At 46.0% G+C, this 25,291-nt stretch overlaps 1 protein-coding gene across 3 annotated transcripts in view; it reads right to left on the bottom strand.

Annotated features, from left to right (window-relative positions):
• The window catches only part of ADAMTS17 (ADAM metallopeptidase with thrombospondin type 1 motif 17), a 1,111,828-nt gene that overhangs the window by 506,957 nt on the left and 579,580 nt on the right, over nucleotides 1-25,291 (bottom strand). For all 3 annotated transcript variants that reach the window (XM_069625034.1, XM_069625036.1, XM_069625035.1), the window contains exon 9: nucleotides 13,741-13,881. In XM_069625034.1, the coding sequence (XP_069481135.1) occupies nucleotides 13,741-13,881 (141 nt within the window). The remainder of the gene's footprint in view (nucleotides 1-13,740; nucleotides 13,882-25,291) is intronic.

The following is a 25,291-nucleotide window of genomic DNA, read 5'->3' as shown; positions in this document are numbered from 1 at the left end:
GGGAAGCAAAGTTCCATAAGGTTTGGAGTTTGATTCCCTCGTCCCAAGGCCTTTCCAGTTGCTCCAAGTTTGTTCTTTGTGTGCAGGCCAGGCTTCAAACAAAAGGAGCTCAGTTTTCTCTCCAACCTGTGCATAAGTTCCAGAAGGCTTGGATTCGATTCACATTCCCCTAAGCCTTTTCTGTTTTTGCCAAAGTTTATTCTTTGTGATCAGACCTGTTTTCCAAGCTGTGCTGCAAATAACCTTCTCACTTGTTGTGGGTCAGAGACCCCATTCACAATACCGGTCTTCTTGGCCCACTCTCCCACCAAGTGGGGTACACCAGGTTCCACACTTCCCAGTTTTGTCTCTCTTCATTCGCTTTCACCCACAGCCTTGCTTTACTCTCCTGCCAAGGTCTCTACGTGTTCTCAACATCTACACAGTTCGTATTCCTCTTGAATATAGTTCAGGGAACTCTCCCTCAGCCAGCGTCTCAGACCCCCGTCACGTATTCACTAACAAAGCTCTTGTCTCCAATCTCTCTCTATCCCACAGCCCTGGTTTACTTTCCTGAGAGTGTCTCTGAATGTCTCTTATTTCTTTCATACTCGTAATTCTCTGTCTTCCGAATTGGGGTATCTCTTTCTCATCTGCGTCTCCAGACCCCTTTCACTGGTTTCTTATCATTAGCACCCTGCTTCACTCTTCCCTCACTCCACAGCCCTGGTTTACTCTCCTGTGAGGGTCTGTGAATGTCTCGTATTTCTTTCATACTCGTAATTCTCTGTCTTCCGAATTGGGGTATCTCTTTCTCATCTGGGTCCCCAGACCCCTTTCACTGGTTTCTTATCATTAGCACCCTGCTTCACTCTTCCCTCACTCCACAGCCCTGGTTTACTCTTCTGCCGAGGTCTGTGGGTGTCCTTTATTTCTGCAAAGTTTGTTGGGTCCCAGACCCTCTCCACTAGAACTCTCAGTCCCAGTACTTGGTCTTTCTTCACTACCCTTTATGCCCCATGTGCTCCCTGGGTCTCCTCTCCTTTAGATTTACAGACCCTCGCAGGAGAGTAAACCAGGGCTTGTACCTCTAGGGCTTTGTCCTCGGTTGTGCAATCGAATGCGAAATGTCTGTGGAAGAAAATACTGAAAGTTATTTGAACGAAAATGACTTTCGTTTTTTTCTCCCACAGACATTTCTGTCAGCTCGCTCCTCTTCCACACTCTTACTTTATTGTTGGCGGCGGCGACTCCCTGTCTCCCTGCAATGGCAGTTCTCTTCTCTTATGTGGATTGGAAACGTGCGCGGCAGGGTCCTTTTTTATTTTTTATTTATCCTATCGGGAGAGGGGGACTCCCCTGCAACCCCCGATGCCATTATAGTGAACAAGTGTGCAGGGAACACCTCCGTAACCCCTGCTCCCCTTGTTCACCATAATGGCTCTGAATGGTCGTATTGTTCTAAATGTTCAGCTGCACGTAATTTGGTACAGCGGAAATTCAAACAATTCTACCATTCGTTTTTTTTCCTCAAACATTTATACCTACCCCTTGGCCTCTTCTCTCTGTTGTTCTCGGGATTCCCAGAAGTTGTGGACTTTCTGCTGGGGTACTCTCCTTGCAGTCTACTGTTTCCTGGTTGTCGTACCTTGAAACACTTGTGTATAGGTGCGTTATAAATGCCATATCACATCATATCACAGCAGCCCCAGTAACCAACAGGTACATTTCCTCTACTACGGTCTACTTCCTGCTTCATTGGTTCCCCGCAGGTCTGCCCTTCTCCTGTGTGGCGTTCGCTTCTCCTTGCTGCATGTCTGTGTGGTGCCCTTGCAAAGTGCTTGCTCCACACGAGCGTTGAACGAAGACACCATCCTTCTCTCCCCACTCTGCCTTTGAGTGACAGCCGACCAATCACAGTGTCAAAAAGGCCAGAGTGTGTACCTTTGCTCCTTTTGGCGATCTTCCTTATTCGTGTCCTCCTATCCCGTCCCAGTACTACCATGGAATACTGTGTAAGTGTCTTTTTCCTCAATGGGTTCTACAACAGCACATTCTGATACTTGCTGGAGGATACAAAGAAGGGGTTGGAATATAGGTGGGAGGGTCAGAGGATTTCTTTGTTCTCCCTATTTGATCACTGCTCTTGACAGGGTCCTCCCTCCCCATGAGGTCCTTCCACTGTGTACCAGCCCCGGGGGATTATCGGGTAGCGGCCTCGCCATTCTGGCCTCATTGGGGAGTGGAGGGTTCCCCATCCAAAGCAGTGAAGATATCTTGGGATTCGTCACAATGCCCACTAGATGCCCAGACCACCCATAAATGAACCCATCCAGAGGACAAGGCTACATCTAAACACAGGCCCTATACTACACCACATACAGAAAATTCAGATCTCGACTGCCTCACATGATCTGCAATACTTAACATACACAAATCACACATTTAATATAAATCTTGTTGACCAAATGACTAGACCTATGAGGCATGAGAGGCATGGGTTATGCCTCTCCCTAAAAAACCCAAACTAGACCCTAACATACCGACCAATTACAGACCCATCACAACAGTCCCCTTGCTCCTAAAAATTCTGGATAGAGCAGCATATCTTCAAATCCAGAAACATTTGGAGTATAATAACTTCCTAGGTCTACACCACTCTGGTTTCAGATCTAGGCATGGTACTGAAACATCCCTTTTGGATCTAAAAATCCAAATGGATGAAGCCAAAGACAAAGCTAACTTTGCCATCCTTCTCTTATTGGACCTCTCAGCAGCGTTCGATTTGGTTGACCACCAGATCCTCACCGAACACCTGACGTCAGCCACAGCATTCTCGACAGAAGCTGCTAGCTGGATCCATTCCTTTCTCTCTGACCGAACAACTAGGGTCTTCACACCCTCATCCTCGACTCCACCAATCCCTATCCATTGTGTAGTCCCACAGGGCTGGTGCGTCTCACCGAAGCTATACAACAGTTTCACAAAGCTCCTCTTTGATCATCTTGACAACCTGGGTGTCACCTATACGAATTACAGAGTTGACACCCAGGTCCTCATAACGCTCACGGGACGCTATGATAATGACTCCAAATTGATAAATGAAATCTCCCTTGAAATCCAGGGCTGGATGGCTGCTCACAGTCTTTGTCTAATAAGACAAAGCTCCTAATCATTGGCTCACAAGCACGTCTAAAGAAACTTGACTTACGTTGCAAGACATTCAATATCGACGGAAACACCATCAAAGTGGTTAATGAGGTCAAAACCCTAGGAGTTTAGCTAGACTCTACTCTCGCCCTTAAGAAACAAGTGAATGCCACAGCCTCAACAACAGCACACACCAATAAACTGATTAACACCTGCAAACCATACCGGTCCACCAATAGCTGCCTCACATTAGCTAGGGCCTTGATTTTATCAAAGTTGGACTACTGTAATATGCTCTTCCTAGGCTCTTCAGAATGGAACCTCAACAGACTCCAACTCCTCCAGAATAATGCCCTAAAATCAGCACTGAACATACCCCGCTTTCAGCATATTTGAGCCACCAGACGGGACACCCACTGGCTCCTAGTGCGCGACAGAATCTCTCTGTGCATTTCGTTATCAAACATAAATGCCTGTCTCACACAGCCCCCAAATATTTGGCAGACAACTTCTCTAGGAACTTACCATCCAGACCCGCTAGATCATACTACACTCACTGCCTTAACATTCCTAAGTACAAATTAAAAACTTCAGGTGGATCCAGCTTCCCGGTTCTCACCACTAAATACTGATATTCTCTCCCTCTAACATTTAGAGCTGAAGCATCCGTCTGGTCCTTCAGAGCCAAAGTTAAAGACTGGCTCTTTGCCAAGCAAGCATAGATCACCATTGAGACTTTTGCTACCTTGCCTGCTATGTACCATCTCATTCTAAACACCCGACTTAATGTATTAATACATGGTGTACGCGCCTTGTCTCTGTGGTCCTGTCAACCGACTTGTAACCTTGTCGACTAGCCCGCCTGTCCTATGTTCTCAACTGCTTATGTATGTATGTCAACAAAGCTGTAACCTCCGTTGACAAGATGACAATCCTCTTTATCCTGTTCCTTCTTTCTGCATGTATCTGCAACTTAATGTAAGCTACAGCGCCCAGTTATCTCAGGGTTAGGTGCGCTTCAAAATAATAAACTAAACTAAACTACAGAGGAGAACTAAGAACCCAATCAACATACTCTAGTAAAGATCTGCACGTTCTTGATCTTTTCTCTGTTTTTCAGAAAGACTTAACACCTAGCTATCCACACTGGTACCTAAGCATGTTACTGGCCAATCGATAGCGCTTCCCCTTATAGACATCAATCCCCAAACCAGCCAGCCAACCTCCTCGATGCAATTTCCTGACCACTGGAATTCTTCAAAACCATAAATGGTAAGCTTGCTTCACTGTGACCTGAGTACATCAATGGCTATCACCTACAACCCTAACATAGGCCACTTAGATAGCACAGGTCACTCACCCAGGCACCTTTCTCACAACATTCCTTGATAGGATGTATACTGCCATTCAAGATTGGTGTACCGCCAATGATCTTTGTATGAATGCAAGGAAGACTGAGATCCTCCTCATCGGCACACCTTCACCCTCCTTTCCCCTCACTCTCTGGCCAGCCTCCCATGGCCCTCCTCCTACCCCCAGCTGCGAGGCTAAGAACCTCAGGGTCATCTTTGATTCCACCCTTTCCTTCTCCGCCCACATCTCTGAGGTCTCTAAAAAGTCAAATTTCCTACTGCACCTCCTCAGATGTACTCTGCCTTTCCCCTACTTCCCCCAGAAGCTCATTGTCTCCCAAGCTCTGATACTCTCTAGATTGGACTATTGTAACAGCCTCTTTCTAAATCTAACTGCATCTACTCTCCGCCCTCTGAAACTAATCCAGAACAGGACTGCAAGACTTGTCCTTGGCCTCAAGCCCTGGATCGTATCTCTCCAGCTCTGAAATCCCTCCATTTGCTCCCAGTGGGTGCAGGGATTAAATTCAAAACCCTCTGCGTTGTCCACAAGGCTTTCTGGGGCCTGGGTCCAAAATACCTTCAGCTATCCCTCCACGAATACCTCTGCTCTCAAGCTCTTCGCTCCTCTACCTTTAACTCCCTCAGGGTCCGTCGTTTTTCAAAGAAACGAGCTGGGGGTAGATCTCTGTCTTCGGCTGGGGCCTCCCTCTGGAAAAGCCTCCCTGCCACTCTCAAACTTGAGGAGAACCATCTCCGGTTCCGGAAGCACCTCAAGACCTTCTTCTTTTCTTCGGCCTTCGTTCCCCCCTCCCCTGCTGATCTGTTCTCTCTTGGCACCGTGCACTTGGCCACCCTCTGTCCTCCGGGCCCAGGTACCTGCTCATCCTGCCACCCTCCCGCACTGCCTCCGGGCCACCCCTTGCACTGGGGTCTGTACCCATACAGCCCTCCTTTTTTCTTCCTGCACTTATCAGACCTACTCTGTCTGCTGCCTTAAACCTAGCACTTGCAAATTGCTGGCTGCACTACCACTGTTTGTTGCCTTTATTATTTATTTATTTATTATTTATCTGTTTCTCCTATGCTTCGCACTTTCCACTTCTCCCCCCTTCCATGCACTTTTCCCCTCCCCCTCTCCCATGCATTTGCGTGTTCTCAATGTCACTGGGCCTAGTAAGATCGTTTTTTTGTTCTCCCCTGTTCCCCTCCCTTGCCTTGTCGCACTCTGAAACACTAGTGTACAAGCGCGATACAAATAAAATATCAATATCAATATCAATACTCTGCTTGCTCCTATGATGCACCTGACCCCTTCCACAGCAACATGGGAAGCTTTAGAGGCAGCACGGAGAATGCAGCACCACAATCGGAGCACACCTCTGGCCCTCAAGCAGAACAAAGGACCCTCTTCAGCCACATTCTCCTGCTCTCACACCTCTGGGCTCCACATTACAATGCTCCTGGTCATGCCTTCAGTGCTTCATACTACATATTGCTATGTTACACAAGATTTATGAAGTACAGCCCAGCCATTTCTATGACCTTATGACACTGAGGGCCATCCAGAGAGATCTATAACAAAAAGGTGGGGTTAGGTGGACAGGTACATGTGTGGCCTGTCCAGTCTCCTATCTGTCCACCTTTGTTTTTTGAGGAGGTATAGGTGTGTCTTTGGCATTCCCAATTAGTGATTTCTGGCGCACATGCCTGCTCACGGACCGCTCTACACTAAAATGGTGTGGTACGTGAGAAGTGCTGTAAAAGGCGGAGGAGGTGGGCGGTGTACAAGAGGGACCTTGCGACATGCCTCCCGCACTGTGATTTGTGGATTTGTTCCATGAGCATATGTGCAATTGCAGATCAGACATCTGAAATGGATGCTCTTGCTCTGGCAGGTGGCACGTGGAGGGGATGATGTGGTCTAGGTCTCTGGTGCTGGTGAGGTCCACAGTCGTTTCCCGCTTGTTGATCATATCAGCCTGGCGTGTGAGAATTCCCAGATTTCTGATGGAGCACCCTAAGCAGTGTTTAAGTAGGAGTGAATGGCCTATCAAATAACATGTTATGAAATTTTAACCTTGCCCAGTGGAGCAGATGGACTGAGTGGCCTTACTCCTTTCTTTGTAGTCCAACTGCATGAGGTGAGGAAGGGCATTTTAGACTGGTTTGAAGCACTGAAACGTATCCACTTCCAGGAGGCTGGAGAGGACTTGTGTTGCGAGCAGCCCTTACGAGTTCCCTACTGATTGTTGGAACTGATGTAATCATTCATCTGGCACCCAAGGAGAGGCCATTTATACCAGAAGGATTGCCACATCCTGTCAGCCCCCATCTGAGATTCCTGAAACTTGAAGTGCAGCAGGCAGAGCGCATGTGGCGTCAAACTTATGAATCTGCCCCGTGGGTGCGTTTTTCTACCCTATCTAAAAAATACTAAGCAGCCATTAGATTGGCTAAACTGAACTTCCTTACACTCAAAGTAACTTCAGCTCTAAACAGCTCTAAAGAGCTTTTCTCGGGGGTCAAATCCTTTTCTTCCTCTTCACGTTTTCTTCCTACTGTTCCATTCTCCCAGCTACGCTGTGATGCTATGGCCAATTTTTTCTTACAAAGATTGAAAATATTCATCAAAAAGTTCTGTTGGATCAGACTGACACTCTGTCTAGTACTGACTGGTCTAAGTTCCTAATTTTTTCGGATGACGCTGTTCATTCAGCTGCCTTCCAGCTGAAGTCAGCGTCCCCTTCTGATCCTATTCCTCTCAGCATTTTGAAAAATATATTACCTGATTTGGTTCCATTCATCACGCAAGAAGTTAACATGTTGTGTCAATAAGGGGTTATCCGTGATGTATTTAAGCAGGCTATGGTGATCCCACGTACCCTAGATAAACCTGACCTGTCCAATTTTCACCCAATCTTTCTGCTTCCTTGTCCCATGAAATGTCTGAAGTCTCTGGTCTCTCCTCTTCTCTCTTCCTTCATTGAGTCTTCTGCTAGGCCTGACCCCTTTCAGTCGGGGCTCCGTCCAGGCATGGGTACCGAGAGTGTTTTAGTCTCTGTTGGGGGATGATCTTGCCAGGCTAGCTGATGGTGGGGCCACTGGGGCCCTAATCCTACTCGACTTGTCAGCAGCGTTTGACACTGTCGACCATGCCATCCTCCTTGCTCGCCTGTCTCTGGCAGGCACCTCTGGACCTGTGCTAGACTGGTTTATATCTTTCCTGTCAAATAGGGGTCAAACTCTCTCTTTACCTCCTTTCCACTCTGCCTCTTTTCCTCTGTCTTGCAGAGTTCCTCAGGGTTCAGCCTTGTCCCCTCTATTATTTAATATCTATATCCAGCCACTGGTTTGGTCTTATCCGCTCTCACGGGTTCAGGTGCCACTCCTACGCGGACGACACGCAGATTCTGGTTCATTTAGATCATGACCAGACTGGGGTGTCGTCTCATTTGAGAGACTGCCTTGGCACTGTTAGACAGTGGATGGGACAAAATTGGCTCAAATTAAATGGGGACAAGACCAAGGACCTTGTAGTAGGCGCTGCATCTGCTTGTGGTGATACTGCTGTATGGTCTTCCTCCTTCTGGCCTCTTTCCTTTGGCACTGTTCCTGTCCATGTGACAGTGGTGATGAATTTAGGAGTCTATCTCTCTTCCTTGCTGTCTATGGCTCCTCACTTTACTTTGAAGGTGCTACAAAAAATCCTTCCATTCCTTCCGGCTCCTTCCGGTTCCTCTTCATTCTACAGTCGTGTCTTCTTTGGTCACGAGTCGACTCGACTTCTGTAATGCACTCTATCTGGCACAGCCTAAGGGCCTTATTCATCGGCTCCAGCTGCTGCAGAATTTAGCAGCTATGGTTTCCACGGCAACCCCTTATGGCTCTCACATCAGCCCAGTCCTTTGAACTCTGCACTGGCTTCCCGTGGAGAAAAGGATTATTTTTAAGTCACTATGCTTGGTTCATCATGCCTTTCATGGAGTTGGTGCTAACTTTCTCCAGGAAAAGCTTGTTCCATATGCCCCTACCAGGTCTCTGCGCTCTGAGAACAACTGCTTAATGGTGGTACCTAACATTCGGCTAAGCAGTGTTTGGGGCTGTGCTTTTTTGGTACTTACGAGTAAACTGTGGAATTCCATCCAAGTCAACCTTCGATGTACACCTAATTATCTTCTTTTTCGTTGTTTCCTTAAAACCGGGTTATTTTAATTCCTAGTTCAGTTGCCCATGTATTACAGGTGTATTCCATGCACCAAGGTACCTTTCGGTGAACATGCACGAAGTTCAAATAACATGACATAACCCTATCTTCAGGAAGTTCTGCAAAGACCCTGAACAATACTTCAGGAGAGATCACAAAAATGGGGGAATCAAACTTTGGAGAAGTTTACACATTTGTCCCTGAAGTATCTGAGTGAGTGGAGAGGCGAACCAGAAGAAGGACTCGGACTAATATGTGCCATGTTAAGGATGTTTTATTTAATTTAAATAAAAAGACTAGCCCTGCTGCTATGAGGGAAGTTCCCTGCCTAACAAACTAAAATTACAAGTCAGGCAGCTTTCCTGTACTGGCGGCCAAGCTGTGGAACACCCTGCCTAACTTGCTTAGAGAGCAGAACCTGCCTTCTGGTCCTTTAGAAACAGTGTTATGGCTTGGCTATTCACTCAGCAAAACTAACTTATGCCCTACGGTCAGTCTTTCAGTACCATAGTGCCTCATTCTGTAACCTTCAACAGGCTGGTTATGCACTTCAACACATCTGCCACGTATTATTGCAATTGTATTTGTATGAAAATTATGCTCACGGCTAGTGCCTGTATTTTTAACATGTAGTTGCCATTCTCTACAAACTTCATAGTAGGCTACCTTGTAACCATGTCTAGACCTGTTATACACCTCACCTTAACTGCTATTTAATATTGGATCTGTATTTGTATGCAACCTAAGTCTTCTGTTATCTGCCCGCTCTTGTAACTCTGTATTCAAGTTTAAGCGCCCAGATACCTGAGGGTTAAGTGTGCTCTACAAATAAACAAACTAAACTAAACTAAAAAGTAAGGGTGCTCTTCAAAGTCCAAAAGAAATAGTCCTGAATCTAAACCCTATTAGCTAACTAATCCCTACCACTTCAGGAATATATCACAGGGAAAAGGTGGCCGCAGCAATAGCCTCTGTCTTTAGCTCCTACCTGGACCAATCACTTGGTTCTCCTTCTCCAGTGCACCTTTTAAAAGTTCATGAATTGTTTGCAATACAGTTCAATATTTTCTCAACCGCTCTTCAACTTTTGAATACCAAATCTTAATTCCACGTAGTTCCCTCTTTCCGGGAAGAAAATGTTTTCTTAATACGATACCACCATTTCCTACTTGGTGCTTTACAATGATCTGGCTTGGTGCTTAATGACTGAAACCCCCCATGTTCTCTCTCTCTCCAGTTCAACTTGTTATCCTTCATGTTTCCTTGGTTTGCCAAAGTCTTCTGCCCCTCAGGCAGGCTTACTTCAGCACGGCCTCAGTGGGGGTGCCTGTCCATTCGGGTTTCCTTGGCTCCCGCAATCCTTGTGTCTTTTCCAGACTTTAATATTACTTTCTCTCGGTTTCTCAGGGCTCGCCAAAGCCCTGTGGCCCTCTGATAGGCTTGCTTTAACTTTTTTCGGGTTTATCAAGCTCCTGTAACCCTTGTTGCTTTTCCAGCCACGATTTTCACTGTTCCCCAATATGAACAGCGTTACCTCTTCAGAACATTTTGTCTCCCTTTCGCTGCTCAGCTCAGAAGCAAATGCACTTCTCATCAGAGTTCTGGGATCGTGTCTCTCCACTGCGGTCTGGTCTCTAAATCAGTTAACAGGCCCCAGGCCCACCACAGCTTCTGTATAGTCATGCCACCAGGCGAGGCAGTCCCTTTCCTGTCCCTGTCTCCTTTTTGAACCAGGCTTCTTTACCGGTCTGGACACCACCCTTCCGGCATCTTGCAAGCGTCTCGTTCGCTTCCCACGCTACCGCAGTCTGCGCTATCTAGTATGGCTCCACCCCTCCAGGATGTCTACCTGTCAGATGCTTGCCTCTGCGTAGGATTTTCTCTCTTTGCTTCCAAGTTCACCGTCATTTTCTGTGGAATTCAAATGGATCCAGCATTACCTGAAGCCAAAGATATTGAAGAAATGTCACTATTTGGTGAATCCAAAACATGTTTAACAACCAGTCTTTCCGATTCCCATGTAGTCAGATATTGCATTCTGTACAGGGAGTTCCTAACCAGAATGGGAGTCCTTGTCCCCAAGAGGGGAGTCACTCCCAGTGAGGTCCCACTTGCCCAGACCCCTAGGGAGGGTCTTGCTTAGTGGGCTCACCTCCCTAGCCATGTTGACATTCTGGAGAAACATGCAGGCTTCTCTCAACTAAGAAAGAGTACAGGATAGGGCTAGTCGAAGGTTTCTTAAAGGTGGTCCAATACATCCATTCGTCATTGCTGCAGTTCATGTTAAAAGTGCCGTCAGTGCCTTAAGTGGCACTACAAAATGAGCCGGGGCTCTTCAAGGGGGAGAGGGTGCTGATCTCTGCCTTTATTTTCTAAAGGCTTGCTTGGCAGGGATTAGCGCCTCACCTATTCAGCCTTAATGGTGGCGCTGCCCCTCGCCAGCTGGCGAGGGGAAGCATCACCATTAAGGCTGAAAGGGTGAGGCCGCTGGAAGCAGAGGCCTTTTTTCCTAAAGACTGAAACTCCCGCGAATCCGCGGGAGCTTCATGATTAAGAAAGCAAGGCCTCTGCTTCCAGCGGCCTCACGTTTTCTCCATAATGGTGGCGCCGACACACGGACATCCCTTGCTGAAAGGCATTTTTTTCTGAAGCCTGAAGCTCTCGCACACGAGCGAGAGCTTCAGGCTGTAGAAAAAAAAGGCTTTTTATGTAGTGGCCGGGGCTGCCAGGGGAGATTAGTGGGCCCCGGCAGGGCTCTGCCTCAAAACGAAAAATCAGAGCCTGCCGGGGCCCAGCCCCGGCAAGCTCCGGCCCACTTAGAGCCCTGAGTGCCGTGTTAGATAGGTTTGTTTGTTTGAGGTGAAAAGGAGCAAGTAGTCGAGTGGTAGTCTTACCTGTGTTATGTAAGTATTTAGTACCTTTAAGGCTCAGCTGGCCCTTTATTTGTGACAAATGGGTCTCATTACAAGTTGGCTTGTGCGGTAATAACGTGCTGGTAATAACGTTTAGCAGCACGTTACTGCACCGGCCAACTACGAGTTAGCCGGTGGGCAGGGTTGGACTGCAGCATAATATTGTCTCGGGCACCAATGAAGAAGTTACCCACAGTTGCAAATAGTAATCAATTCCTTTTGTATCACTATTTGAAAAGTAACCAAGAGTTGTTTTATAAAGTGTGATGCAAATCGTTTATTTCAAAGAATATTTATTCAGCATCACTGGTCAAAACTACTAGCCGCACGGTGAATGAACTCATCAAACTGGCCCACATTGGGCAAAAAAGTAGCCTACTTTGACAAAAAAACTGGCACACACTAGCTTTTTGTGTTTTTTGTTCAGCCATGGGCCTATTGTCCTGTAGGCCAGTCCGAGCCTACCGGTGGGGTACCTGAGTTACCTACAGCTGACAGCTGGAGGTAAGTCAGGTGCCTTACCAGCAAAAATCACCAGCACATTGCCGGTAGCACCGGCTAAGCCCCCCATTGAGTCCAATGGAACTCCATGGAATGGGGATTTACAACCGTTGCCGGAACTCGTAATCTGGGAGCAATACCGCTGGACCGAATGCCGGTAACGGTAACAGAGTTTGCCTGTATCCTGCCGGATTTACCGCCAGGATACCGGAAAACTTGTAATGAGGTCAATTCTGTTAACTTTTTTGGTGTTTATGTATTTTCTTTTCATGTCAGTAACTTTTATTTCTGGAAATTTTAGAAAATATTGTTTAAATAAAAGAAAGGATATGAACAATTTATATAGTGCAGCCCAAAAACGGAATGGTTTCTTGACACTTAAATAACAAGGACTATAATGCAATAGAAGACAACTTTATGTGATGAAAGGAAGCGTGCTTTAGCCACACGGTGAAGAGAGAACCCCGATCAAGGCGAACAGTTAGGCTGCAGCCAAATATTATGTTCATTAATGTGGGATGTGGTCAAAGAAATTCACCAGGAGGCCAGATGTGTGAGAGCAGTTTGAGGCTCCAGATGTACCAGCTGCGCCCTCCTAGCACCCTATCCACTGATTGCAGACAGAGGAACACCACGTGCCTGCTTGAAGTATTTCTAGATCGCTAGGGCAAGCTCAAGACATCTGCCCTACCTATCATTTATAGAGATGACTGCTTATCCATCAGTGTCTCTGGTACAGGTCCTTTAAAGAACCGGATATTGAAGACTACCAGTGAAAATACCCATGATAAAAACACCAGAGTTCACCTCCCTCAGCCAGTGGGTTTCAGGAGTGTTCTCGGGTCACCTACTCATGTTACGCACAGGTTCCCCTTTAACCAAAATGGTGGGTGAGAGGTTCTGCAAAATCCCTCGCCCAGAGCTTATCCAGTGCTTCCCTCGTGGCGCTGGGAGTCAAACTCTTTGGACTAAGAGGGGCCAAGGTGCCTTGCCTTATTTCACATCTCCCACCCCTTGGGTTCAATGGCAGTAAAAGCGGCGCCATTATCTTGCAAAACTGAAATGGTTTAGAAGAGGTTCTGCAACAGCTATGACACTGATAGGCCGCTGTGCCTCTCAGATCTTGGCAATTGCACTGGTATGTAGGGTGACCAGATAAAAAATAAAAAAAATAGGACAGGCCATAAAAATAGAAGTAGGAGTACAATAACACTGTAGTCCTACTTCTATGTCGCTGGTCTGTTGCGGGGGCAGGGAGGGGGTGTGCTCACAGGCGCACTCCTCTCATTGGAGGAGAGTGCCAGGGAGGGGAAGGTGGAAGAAATGGGGGCATAAAAAGCATTCACGTCCCCATTTATGCGCAGGAAAAGTTGCGCCAGGACCCGATTTCGGGATTTCAAAATCGTGTCCCGGCAAAAACCAGGATCGTAGACACCCAGCTTTCCAATCCCAGTACTAGATTTGGAAAATAAAAAAACTCTAAAAACCCAGGACGGAGGGTGATTTCCCCAGACTGTCCCATGAAAACCAGGACGTCTGGCCACCCTACTGGTATGTGACATTGTGTTATGTTGTGCAGTTTCCATAAGTGCTCAGAGATGCCATAGTGATGCTATACAAGACAAAAAAGGAGCCTTACTTCAGGAAGTGTTCCAGCTCATCCCGGCTGCAGGTGGACCAGGATAGGTCGCTGGGGTTTCGTCCCTTCACCCATTCACCGGACATAATGTGCGAGCGTCCGGCGCAGGCTGTGTGGTCATCGTCGTGACTCATGCCCAGGCTGCAACAACAAAGACGAAAGTTGATGGTCAGAGTGCCTTTTAACAAAACATTGAAACCCAAAACAGAGGTCACCGGACCAGAAATCATTTATAGGTAACCAAATATGCCACAATCCAGAGAAAAGCTCTTTTGGTAGAAGTGAAGGAGAATGTTGCCTCAATTGCGGGGTTCCATGAGTTTCAGAGAACATTTGCAATGGAAAACACTGCAGGAGAGTCTAGAAGATTTATGTAACATTAAAGAAGGGACATAGATGCAGAGCTATCAGGTAATAAAATTGCGGCAAAAATGTTGCCGGTAAAACAAATCGCTGCAAAAAATTCAGTGGTTTGACCCGGTAAAGGTGTACCCCATTATACCATTTAAGGGGAGAGGTGGTTGCAGGGGTGTCCCCTGCTCCCCTTAAATGGTATAATGGGTCCAGGGTTGCGGGGGTGTCCCCCGCATCCTCTACATGATTGTGGCGGCAAAAGCACAGAATTTTTGCCGCAATATTTTGTATTCACAGCCATTTTTTACGCGATTTCAAGACATGGAACTGATGCAGATACAACCTCTCAGGATCAACCCTCTGAGAATTTCTTATGAATGAGTATGATTTAGTAGCAATATACTCCCTCATCTCCCAATACATCCGGGCACCCTAACACACAAAGCATATTTACATTATCACAGAGCCGCTCCGTGCATCCGTGCACCGCTACAGTCATTCCACAATAGCTTAATGGCCAAGGAATTGCAAATTGCTACTTCTCACAAATCCAAGAATTCTTTTAAAATGTTGAACAAAAACCTGTTAATGCGAAGGTCTCCACATTAACACCATCATGTGTTCAGAGAGGCATTTCATTAAAGCCCAGGGCTCGTCATTATGGCTACTGCTACATGAGCTCCAAAATACAACCGGCGGGAGGATGGAGAAGCTGGCCGGCAACATTGGCTCTTCTTTGCCAAAGCAGGCCTGCAAGTCTGTCATCATCATTAAAAAGAGAGCTCATTCAAATCACAAAGGATTCAAAGTGCAGGCAGATTTACCAGGAATAAACCATCTGTTCTCTATCAATAGATGTGGGATTTCGCTACTAAGACTGACCGACCCATACTATTATAATTTTTTTAATTACACTTGTTGATCAAAGTTGTATACATATATCAAAAACATATGGCACAAACACATTTGCACGTTTGTGCCATGAGATTTCCAGTGCTAAATATTGCATTGAAACGTGTATTTTACACAGTATTCTACTTTTACACGGAAAGATATGATTAGTGGTTTCAACATTGGGAGCCTCCATGCTCCCAAATATTTAGTCTAGCTTAAAGTCATAGTAAGGACGCACCATGGGAGGAACACGCCTGAATCTTCAAGCTTAAAGTCTAGTAAGGACACACTGTGAGAGGAACACGCCTGAATCTTCAAGCTTAAAGTCATAGTAAGGACGCACCATGGGAGGAACACGCCTGAATCTTCAAGCTTAAAGTCTAGTAAGGACGCACTGTGAGAGGAACACGCCTGAATCTTCAAGCTTAAAGTCATAGTAAGGACGCACTGTGAGAGGAACAAAATTCAAGCTTAAAGCTTAAAGTCATAGTAAGGACGCACCGTGGGAGGAACACGCCTGAATCTTCAAGCTTAAAGTCATAGTAAGGACGCACCGTGGGAGGAACACGCCTGAATCTTCAAGCTTAAAGTCATAGTAAGGACGCACCATGGGAGGAACACGCCTGAATCTTCAAGCTTAAAGTCTAGTAAGGACACACTGTGAGAGGAACACGCCTGAATCTTCAAGCTTAAAGTCATAGTAAGGACGCACCATGGGAGGAACACGCCTGAATCTTCAAGCTTAAAGTCTAGTAAGGACGCACTGTGAGAGGAACACGCCTGAATCTTCAAGCTTAAAGTCATAGTAAGGACGCACCGTGGGAGGAACACACCTGAATCTTCAAGCTTAAAGTCATAGTAAGGACGCACCGTGGGAGGAACACGCCTGAATCTTCAAGCTTAAAGTCATAGTAAGGACGCACCGTGGGAGGAACACGCCTGAATCTGCAAGCTTAAAGTCATAGTAAGGACGCACCGTGGGAGGAACACGCCTGAATCTTCAAGCTTAAAGTCATAGTAAGGACGCACCGTGGGAGGAACACGCCTGAATCTTCAAGCTTAAAGTCATAGTAAAGACGCACCGTGGGAGGAACACACCTGAATCTTCAAGCTTAAAGTCATAGTAAGGACGCACCGTGGGAGGAACACGCCTGAATTTTCAAGCTTAAAGTCATAGTAAGGACACACTGTGGGAGGAACACACCTGAATCTTCAAGCTTAAAGTCATAGTAAGGACGCACTGTGAGAGGAACAAAATTCAAGTTTAAAGCTTGAAGCTTAAAGTCATAGTAAGGACGCACCGTGGGAGGAACACGCCTGAATCTTCAAGCTTAAAGTCATAGTAAGGACGCACTGTGAGAGGAACACACCTGAATCTTCAAGCTTAAAGTCATAGTAAGGACGCACTGTGGGAGGAACATGCCTGAATCTTCAAGCTTAAAGTCATAGTAAGAACGCACCATGGGAGGAACACGCCTGAATCTTCAAGCTTAAAGTCATAGTAAGGACGCACCATGGGAGGAACACGCCTGAATCTTCAAGCTTAAAGTCATAGTAAGGACGCACTGTGAGAGGAACACGCCTGAATCATCTAACGCGAGCATTATTAGCATTACACTTAAAGATACAATAGAATTGAACTAAAATAAGGGCAGTATATCCAACGATGATCTGAATCATACATTTATCAATACCAAGGAAACAAGAAGTAAACAGATCTATGTATTTTTTTACTATATAATCTAAGCAAATACCTCGTCAATATTTGTATCAGTTGCAGCCTTGAGGAAGCCCAGCAAGGCTGAAACACGTGTCGGCACATGCAACTTGCATAGTCATGATGTATTAGTGATAATGACATTTTGACAATCTGACAATAACAAAGTTTAGTGTTGATATAAACAACCTGTGTCGGCACAAACAACGTGCACAGGCATAAGCAACCTATCATAGTTACACTTTTGGAATTTAGCAAAACCAAGGTGTTTAGGGGTACAATCAGTTTGCATAGGTATTTGCAATTCGTACCAGTGACCTTTTCATTTGGGTTGCTGATACTGTTTGTTTCATTTCAATTTGACACAAGAGACGCGTGGATCAACTTTCTGAACATAACTCAAGAGCAATTGAACTAAATCCTTTTGGAACACACAATCATATGTTGACCAAGTTTCATATAGGTGTGGATCGATTTTTGTTGTTGGATTTTGATACAAATAATATAATCAAGGAATCATATTTTCTAATTAAGTTAAGTAATTTGAGGAATATCTGCTTAAATGTAGTATCAGCCTAATGCAGGACAGAGTGCAGCAACCTATAATAAACCTTACTTTTAAACAGATGTTTAATATTTTTCAAATGTGCAATCTTTATGCATTAAAAAAACAGAAGACCACACGTTGCTGCAATTTCACAGGAACGTTATGCACTGGTTAAGCCTGTTTATGTGAACATTCTAATAGGTACTAATACCAGTGAAGTAACTTATTGGGCCTCCTTCATGTTAATGCAGCAGCTAAGCCGCAGCATGTAGCAAGAATCTACCGTCCTCACCTATTTAGTTAACGTTTGACCTGCTTGCAGCCAGAATTTACCATCCTCGCCTATTTAGTGAACGTTTGCATGTTCCCTTTCGAACTACAATACACCTAAGTATCCTGCATTGGCTTGGGGAAAAATAAGCTAACATTAAACATCTCTGAACTCTCTGTTTAAAAAATGTGATTAATTCCTTTTGCTCGCCCTCTAAGTTATGGGGGGTTTAAACGTCTTGGAAAAACCCACTTTCACCTGAAATGTGAAAGTATGATAATCCATTTGGGCTAAGTAACACCGACCACAACGCCAACTAGTAGCCATCGCCGGAAGCTCAGCTGCACTGCCGAGCCACATCAGCAAGGCACTGTGGGTATGCAAATTAGCACAAATTGAATCACTTTGCGCCAAGAAATTGTCTTTATCTTGGAGAGCAGTGCTACTTTATACATAGCTTTATCAACCCAAGACAGCCATGCTCCAGGCTGCAGACAACTACATACCTGGTTTCATCCTTATTAGGGACCATCAGAGCAGTACAGTATTGACAGCGTAGTGGGTGTAGCATTGGGACATGTGTACAAAATACAAACAAAGTTATGGTGGGTTTAAAAAGGCTTGAAAAAAATCCTTTCACCTGAAATGTGAAAGTAGGCAAATCCATTTGAGCCAAATCACACATACCACACTGCCACCTAGTAGCCATCACTGGAAGTTCACGTCCAGTTCAGAGCCACATCAGCAACACATTGTGGCTTTGCAGATTTGTGCAATTACAAGCCAAGACAATTGTCAAATAAAAGACAAAATAAATTAGTTGTCGGCAACCTAGTGAAATGTCTGTCGTGGATTGATAAAGGCATGTGTAATCCCTGTAGGACAAAGACAATTTCCTGGAGCAAAAGGCTTGCACTTTGGCTAATTTATGTGGGCTAATTTGCATACCCACAAAGCCTTTCTGGATAAAAACTGACAGGCTAAGGATGCTTTTATAGATTGCAAATGATTTTAGGGTTTCTTGTTGGCCTTCAGGATCTCGCTTGTAAATAACTCTGGCTTATGTTTTATCACCTTTCAACCTGCCTTGATGCAAGCCAAAAGCTACTTTGTTTATATTCAGTTCTGGGGCGCTTCTGGAGGTGCTGAAGGCAATGGGTTGGTTTCTGTGTTCCTTGGGTCACTTGCAAACATGGTGAGTTGGATGTGGAAGACTGTGAGGCCTGCACTGTTCAATACATGGACAACTAGCTTACTTAGATCCCCTGCCAAAGGAAACGAGCCACCAACAACTTCCGGCCTAAATGACTCTCTCGTGGGCTTTTTTTGCAGTCGGAGGAGCCTTTCAGACAACCCTTGTCCCAGTGGTGGTCACTTCTCAAGCAAAGACTCAACAGTCACACCTCAGTTACTTCTCTGACTGTCTCTCTCTCACACACACACACGCACGCACGCACGCACGCACGCACACACACACACACACACACACACACACTTGTGTTGCTAGAAATATGTAGAAATGTGTTCCTTGCCTGCACCTACAGCTTTAAGCTTTAAACTTTTTATTCGTGCACACCCTGCTTCCCAGCACATGGCCATTCAGAGACACCCACCTCCACACCACCGAGGAGTCCACCTCACTCCCTGTGAAAGAGCTCTCTGTTTTGTAGCAGTTACCACAAAACGTTTGCATCCCGCTTCCTGTTGGAACACCCTTTTTATAACTCGCATTTCACTTCCAAAACAAGTGGAAACATAAACATACATGCCAAAAACCATGCACTGTGTGGTTGGGATGCTTAAACTTAGAGACCAAACTTGCACTTTATAATTGTGGTTTAACTCAGCTGCCAATTAGGTTATTTTTAGATTAAATTGAAGACTGCGATTGGAAGGGGCTCCAGTCCACATTAATACAAGCCCAGCCGTACAGGTGGCAATGCTGTGTTTATGCAGTAATTTCCGCTAATCTCTGTCAAAAGCAGGCACTTTTCTGCGCGCAGAGGAGCATGGGAATCATAGGAATGTGGTGTCCCGGAGAGGACACGGTGACTGGAGCCAGGAAGCTGCCGCGAGGCAACATCCAATAGGAGTGCGCGAGTTGCGCGCATGCGCATTAGAGAACCTGCTTACAAGCCCACACGGAAACAGCTGCTCGGCGCAGAGCTGCCAAAGCTGAGCGCTCCTTGCGTCTGTGCGGAATGTGGACACGTTTTAAAACACTCCTGTGGACGGTTAAACAGAATTCAGCACTCGCTTACAAAAGAAAGTCTCTGCATAACTTTGAAAACAAAATCTGCAAACATTTTTGAAATATTCTGCGGTAGATCGAAAGTTTGAGCTTTTCTACAGTCAAAGTAGTTTTCAGGATTAGATTTAGCGACAAGCGTCTGCAATTATCTGCACATGATACATATTCTATAAAAGAGAAATGCTGCAACATAAACCATGGCATTGAGTGAAGTTGCACAGGCCACTTTGGCGATTAAAGGCCATCCATCTGATGCACACATGACTAATGCAAAGGGTAAAAAAAAAAACCTCTCACAGCCATGTCGTGCTCCAAGTGGATTGGTAATGTGCGATTTTGTTATGTTTTGTACCATGTATCTTGTGTCCGTGTGGGTTTTATGAGGTTTTATATATTTTGTGTAATACTTTTGATATCGAACATTTTGGAATAAAGTCAAATGTTTATTTTATGAGTATGCTATTTGATCAATTTTTTCAGGATTTAGCATTTTAGAAGAATTGGTCACCAGTATTTTTGCTATTTGTTTCCTTTCTTTTCTTCATAGAAGTGTGTTGCCGTTTCCCAGACGGTAGAGAAAAGGCTTCCCCTGTTAAGGGTAAGATTCTGGGTTTCTTTACTGGAATTATAACATTGATGTGTTAACTGGGTCATGTTACAGAGTTGGGCCAAATATTAAACAGAAATAGAATAAACTCGACTAAATGGCAGGATCAACTGAGTGGACACGGATAACTTAAAGTCCCAACTCAACTAACAGTGGAAGTAAACTAGAAGCCCAGGAAGGCTTCTTCCTACTATGTGCTTGCGTGGGGTTCCCCACACCGGTTACTCTTTTATTTATTTAATTTATTTATTTGAATGTATAAAGCGCACAACGGCCCAGGGGCATCGTGGCACTGTTACAGAAAGCTTGATTAGTTACAGTTACAAAGTATGGGAGAAAAAAACATTGGTTAAAATAGTTACAGTGGTTGTGGAGATTAGGCATTACGTTGACACAGATACAGTGGAACAGATAAACAGACAGTTACAACAAATGTGACTGCAGCGTGTTCTAGGGTTACAGGGAGGACAGGTGATATTTGTTTAGGAGAGCAGGACTAATTAAAGAGCTTGGTTTTGAGGGCTTTCCGGAAAGCTGAGAGGGAGGTCTAATTTCTGAGCGAGGTGAGTAGCATGTTCCAATTTTTGGGTGCAAGGAACGGAAAGCTTGCCCCTCCAGCTTTAGCTCTGTTAACCGTCGGGACAAGGAGCTGGTTGGAGTGCTGGGCTCTATTCGGTCTGGTAGAGGTGGCCCGGTGTATTTCTTCTGTCTTGTAAGGTGGGGCGGAGAGAGAGAGGCGCCTGTGAGTGATAGTCAAGGTTTTAAAGAGTATTCGCTCTTTGACAGGAGCCAGTGGGCCTCACATCTAGCCTGTGAGATGTGCTCCCTTTGGGAATGCTTAATGCCGCTCTAGGGGCATTATTTTGGGTGATTTGAAGTTTATTAAGGTTTTTAGTTGAGGTACCTAAAAACAGACCATTGCAGTAATCCAGCACATCCCCTATGGTGGCTCTTGCTATGGTGAAGCAGTTTTTAGAGGAGAGGTACGGTTTGACTGCATTTATGATTTTGGTGGTAAGTGCTGCCGTGGAGGAGGGGGAGCTGACTTGGCGTGCCATTGGGAGCGTGGAGTCCGGGAAGACTCCCAATGTTTTGACTGCAGCTGAGGCAGTGATAACGTCATTCTCAATCTTGAAGGATTTTTATTTGCTGTCAAGTTTGTTGAGAGTCTCCTTTGGTCCTACTATAAGGATTTCTGTGTTCTCTCCGGTTAGACACAATTCATTAGCCGCCATCCTGGCTTGGATGAGGGCATATGTTTCGGTGAGTGTGGCCAAGTCGAGGTCATAGGAGCCAGAGAGGGGGGTGAGAACTTTGGTATTGTCGGCGTAGTTGGTATAAGCTATGCCGTGATTGTCCAGGTCTTTGAAGAGTGGTAGTGTAAAGATGTATTATAGTGTAGGCGAGGTGCATGAACCTTGTGGTACTCCACAGTGGATGGTGGTCGGGGCAGCGCAGGCTTGGTCAGAGAACACTCTCATAAATCTTCCTTCCAGGAAGGAGGTGATCCAGGAAGAGGCTTCCTGGGAGAATAGGGCAGCGCCTGTGAGATGTCTGCAGAGGGTCTTGTGATTTACAAGATCAAAAGCTGCTGGCAAGTCTAGGAGCAGTAGCAGCGCTGGCTTAACCTTTGTCCATAATTTCTCCTAACTGGTTTTTATGGTCCAGTAGGGCCGACTCTGTTCAGTGCCGAGGACGGAAGCCTGATTGCCTCTTACCCAGGATGTTGTTGGTTTCCAGGAAATGTTGGATCTGTATGCAGGCAGCCCTGTCCAAGATTTGTAGCAAGAATAACATTGTAGTTATGGGTTTGTAGTTATTTGGTGAGTCCGTGTCCAAAGAGGGTTTTTTTTAGCAGCGGGAGAACCACAATTCTTTGAGGGCTGGGGGGGACAATGCCTGAGGCAAACGAGGCATTGATGAAACTGTAAGGAATGGTGCTAGTGAGTCTGCGCAGTCCATTATGAGGATAGCAGGGCCGATATCCACCTTACAGAGAGAAGGCTTGATTTGCTTCATGATGTCCAGGACTTCAGTCTCAGTGACTTCTCGGAAGGAGAACCACATTTTATCTTTGTTGTTGGGTTTTGTGCGAGGTGTCGATGATGGTGGGCTACCTTTAGGTAGAGCTTTGTAGTGTGAGTTGATTTTATTCAGCATGGTGCACTGGATATTGGTGCACCTGGCTTCATCTTTCACGGATTCCTGGGTGTTGGTAGATGGGGCAGCCAATTCCTTGAATACTGCAAACAGCTCCTTAGATTCGGATTTAGAATTTGAGATCCTAGCATTACAGGCTACTGCTTTTGCTGCCTTAATGGCTTTTTTGTATTGTGTGGCTAGTGTTTTGCATGCCTCTAACATGGAATTGCGAGGGGAGGCTTGCCACTTGGTAAGTGCAGAGCGTTTCTGGGAGCGAAGTTCTGGTAGTTCTGGAGTGAACCAAGAGTTAGAGTGTTTATTAGATTTCACTTTCTTTCTCTCTAGCGGGGCAATGGTGTCTACTGCTGCTTTGATTGTAGTGTTGTAGAGTTCTACCAGTGACAGTGGGTCATTGAAATATGGAGGTGTCAGTGCTGAGGCTTCCAGTAGGGGGAGCATCCTGTCTTTAGTTAGGAGCCGTGAAGATCTGGCTAGTGCTGGGGGGGCTGGCCGCTTGGGTTTGGTATTGTTAGTGGTTGGGATGAAGAAATGTACGAGGTTGTGGTCGGTCCAGGGGCAAGGGGTGTTGGTGCTGATATCTACCGTGCAATAGTGGTCAGCTATCCAATCTAGAATACAACCTTTTGTGTGCGTCGGGTCAGTGACACTTTGGATGAAGCTAATTTCAAGGAGTGATTTGGCCAAGGACTTGCCTTGTTTGCCTTTTATATCATTGAAGCGTACCAAAGTCCTTTCACCAAGTCTGTCATTTCTCATGATAGTCCCGTGTCCTCCCTGCTATTTATAAACTTGTGCATCAGGGTTGCCCACAACCTTTCTCTCAAACCTCTCTACCTATATTCCACAACTAGTATTCAAGGGTGGCCCAAAATCCCCTCCTCAGATCTCTCCAGTCACCACACTTTCACACCACGCTCTGATTTCGCAATGTTTGGCTCTGGCCTCTGGAGTCCACTGATGTTTCCATGTCACAGGGCTTAGACAGAGGAGGAGGCAGTTCACAACACCTATGATGCTGGCCAGGAGAGAGTGGCTGGATGAGAGAGTGACCAAGTGCACAAAGTCTACCTCTTAGTAGGCATATGCACACCCATAGCCCTCGCCTTTGGCTCCGCCTTCCTTTATGACCACTCTCACCTTCACTCATTGCCTCCATGTTCTTGCTACCTCTCTTATCGGGTTCTCAATGAACTCTTGCTCTTCAGTCTACTGCTCCTCATCCTCCACAAGACATCTGCCACTCCCAGCTCCCCGCCAATATTTCCTTCTTTGCACCTTCAGACAGCCCGTTATTTGCCCTTTTGGGTACCTTGATCTTCTCCCCTTTGAGCCCTCCATCATCCCAGTCTCTTATGACTAAAAGACTAAACTCTACCTCCTCTGGATCCCTTTCTCACAACTCTAATCATTTCTCCCCCACCTCATGTTCGCCACCTTCAACTTTCCTCAACTCCTAATAGTTCCCTCCTTCAGCCTCCTTAAAGTCCATTCTTTTTTTCTCCTGATTTTCCCAGCCTGGCACCTCCTGATAATCCTATTACCTTTGTCCTATCGACCTGTTGCCCTCCCAGGATTTGCTCAGTCCTATGCCTGATGTTCTCACTTTTCTCCTCCTCATAATCACTTCTTCTTAGTCCCGCAAAATAACCTCCATTCTTCTGGCGCATCTCCGGTCTATCTGGGGCCGTGCGCCCATCTCCAGCCTCTCTCGTGTAAGGGGATTCAGGTGTGTGAACTCTGGCCCTGAGGATGGCTTACAGCCTTTATGTGGGACTTGGGGTTGGCTAGTTCGTCCCCTTTTATTAGTGTATTTATTGGGCACAGACCTACCTTCGGGAAGCAATGAAGCACTTTACAATCACAGGTGGGAAGAACACAGTGAGAGAAGCAGAGAAACCAAGGGAAAGGCAACTCAGGTAAACTCGTCAGGTTTCTGGAGTAGAGATTGATTGGTGGGTCCAACCCGTGAGGTTGGCTCAGAGTTGTAATGTCAGACTTGGGGCTGGCTAATATTTCCTGCTGGATGACCATCGATCGGTTGGTAACACCCTGACCCTTAGACTATCTGAGTATGGGGTTTTTGGGACGAGTCTGCTGGATAACTTGCATACTGTATCCTCATCCAGGTCCATCGCCTGCCCTTTTTCTGTCTGTACCAGGGCTGGGGGAATTGAAGCAAGTGGGACCGGCCGGCTCCACAGAATCCCTGCTCCAAGATCACCTTAGAAGGGCAGTGCCAGGGATCAAACTTGCTTCTTAAATATACAAAAGACTGACATTTGGGGGTAAGGGAAACATTGTATCATGGCTACCACTTACCTTCCGCTCTCCCACCCCTACCAAACCTATGTCTCATTAAGAGATACAATTACTATTCTCCTTCACGAATGAACCCTCTGCCATGTGACAGGGGCTAAATGACGGTGACCATGGTATCCTCCCCATGCCAGCCCTAATGTCCATCACCCACAAGCGTGGGGAGGTACCTGGCCCCCTTAGTCACTTCTCTGAACCCCAAAACAAGACATGGGGCTTCATCACAGCTATTTGAGATATTTGCTGTTGTGTGAAAGTCTCTTCGGGGCTTGCTGAGGGCCCATCTGAATACCTTCTTTATATTTATGCATATTTCTTTTGAGAATGAACACGCTGCCGACCCTATCTGTCTCGGGAGGATAGCTCAGGGGCAACGTGCTTGCCTTGGAAGCAAGACGATGCGGAGCAACACAGGTTCGATCCCCAGGTCC

Source organism: Ambystoma mexicanum, chromosome 11 (assembly GCF_040938575.1).
Source record: "Ambystoma mexicanum isolate Mex_15411 chromosome 11, UKY_AmexF1_1, whole genome shotgun sequence".
NCBI lineage: Eukaryota > Metazoa > Chordata > Amphibia > Caudata > Ambystomatidae > Ambystoma > Ambystoma mexicanum.
The sequence above is the reverse complement of the archived record's forward strand: the minus strand, read 5'-3'. Positions and strand labels throughout refer to the sequence as shown.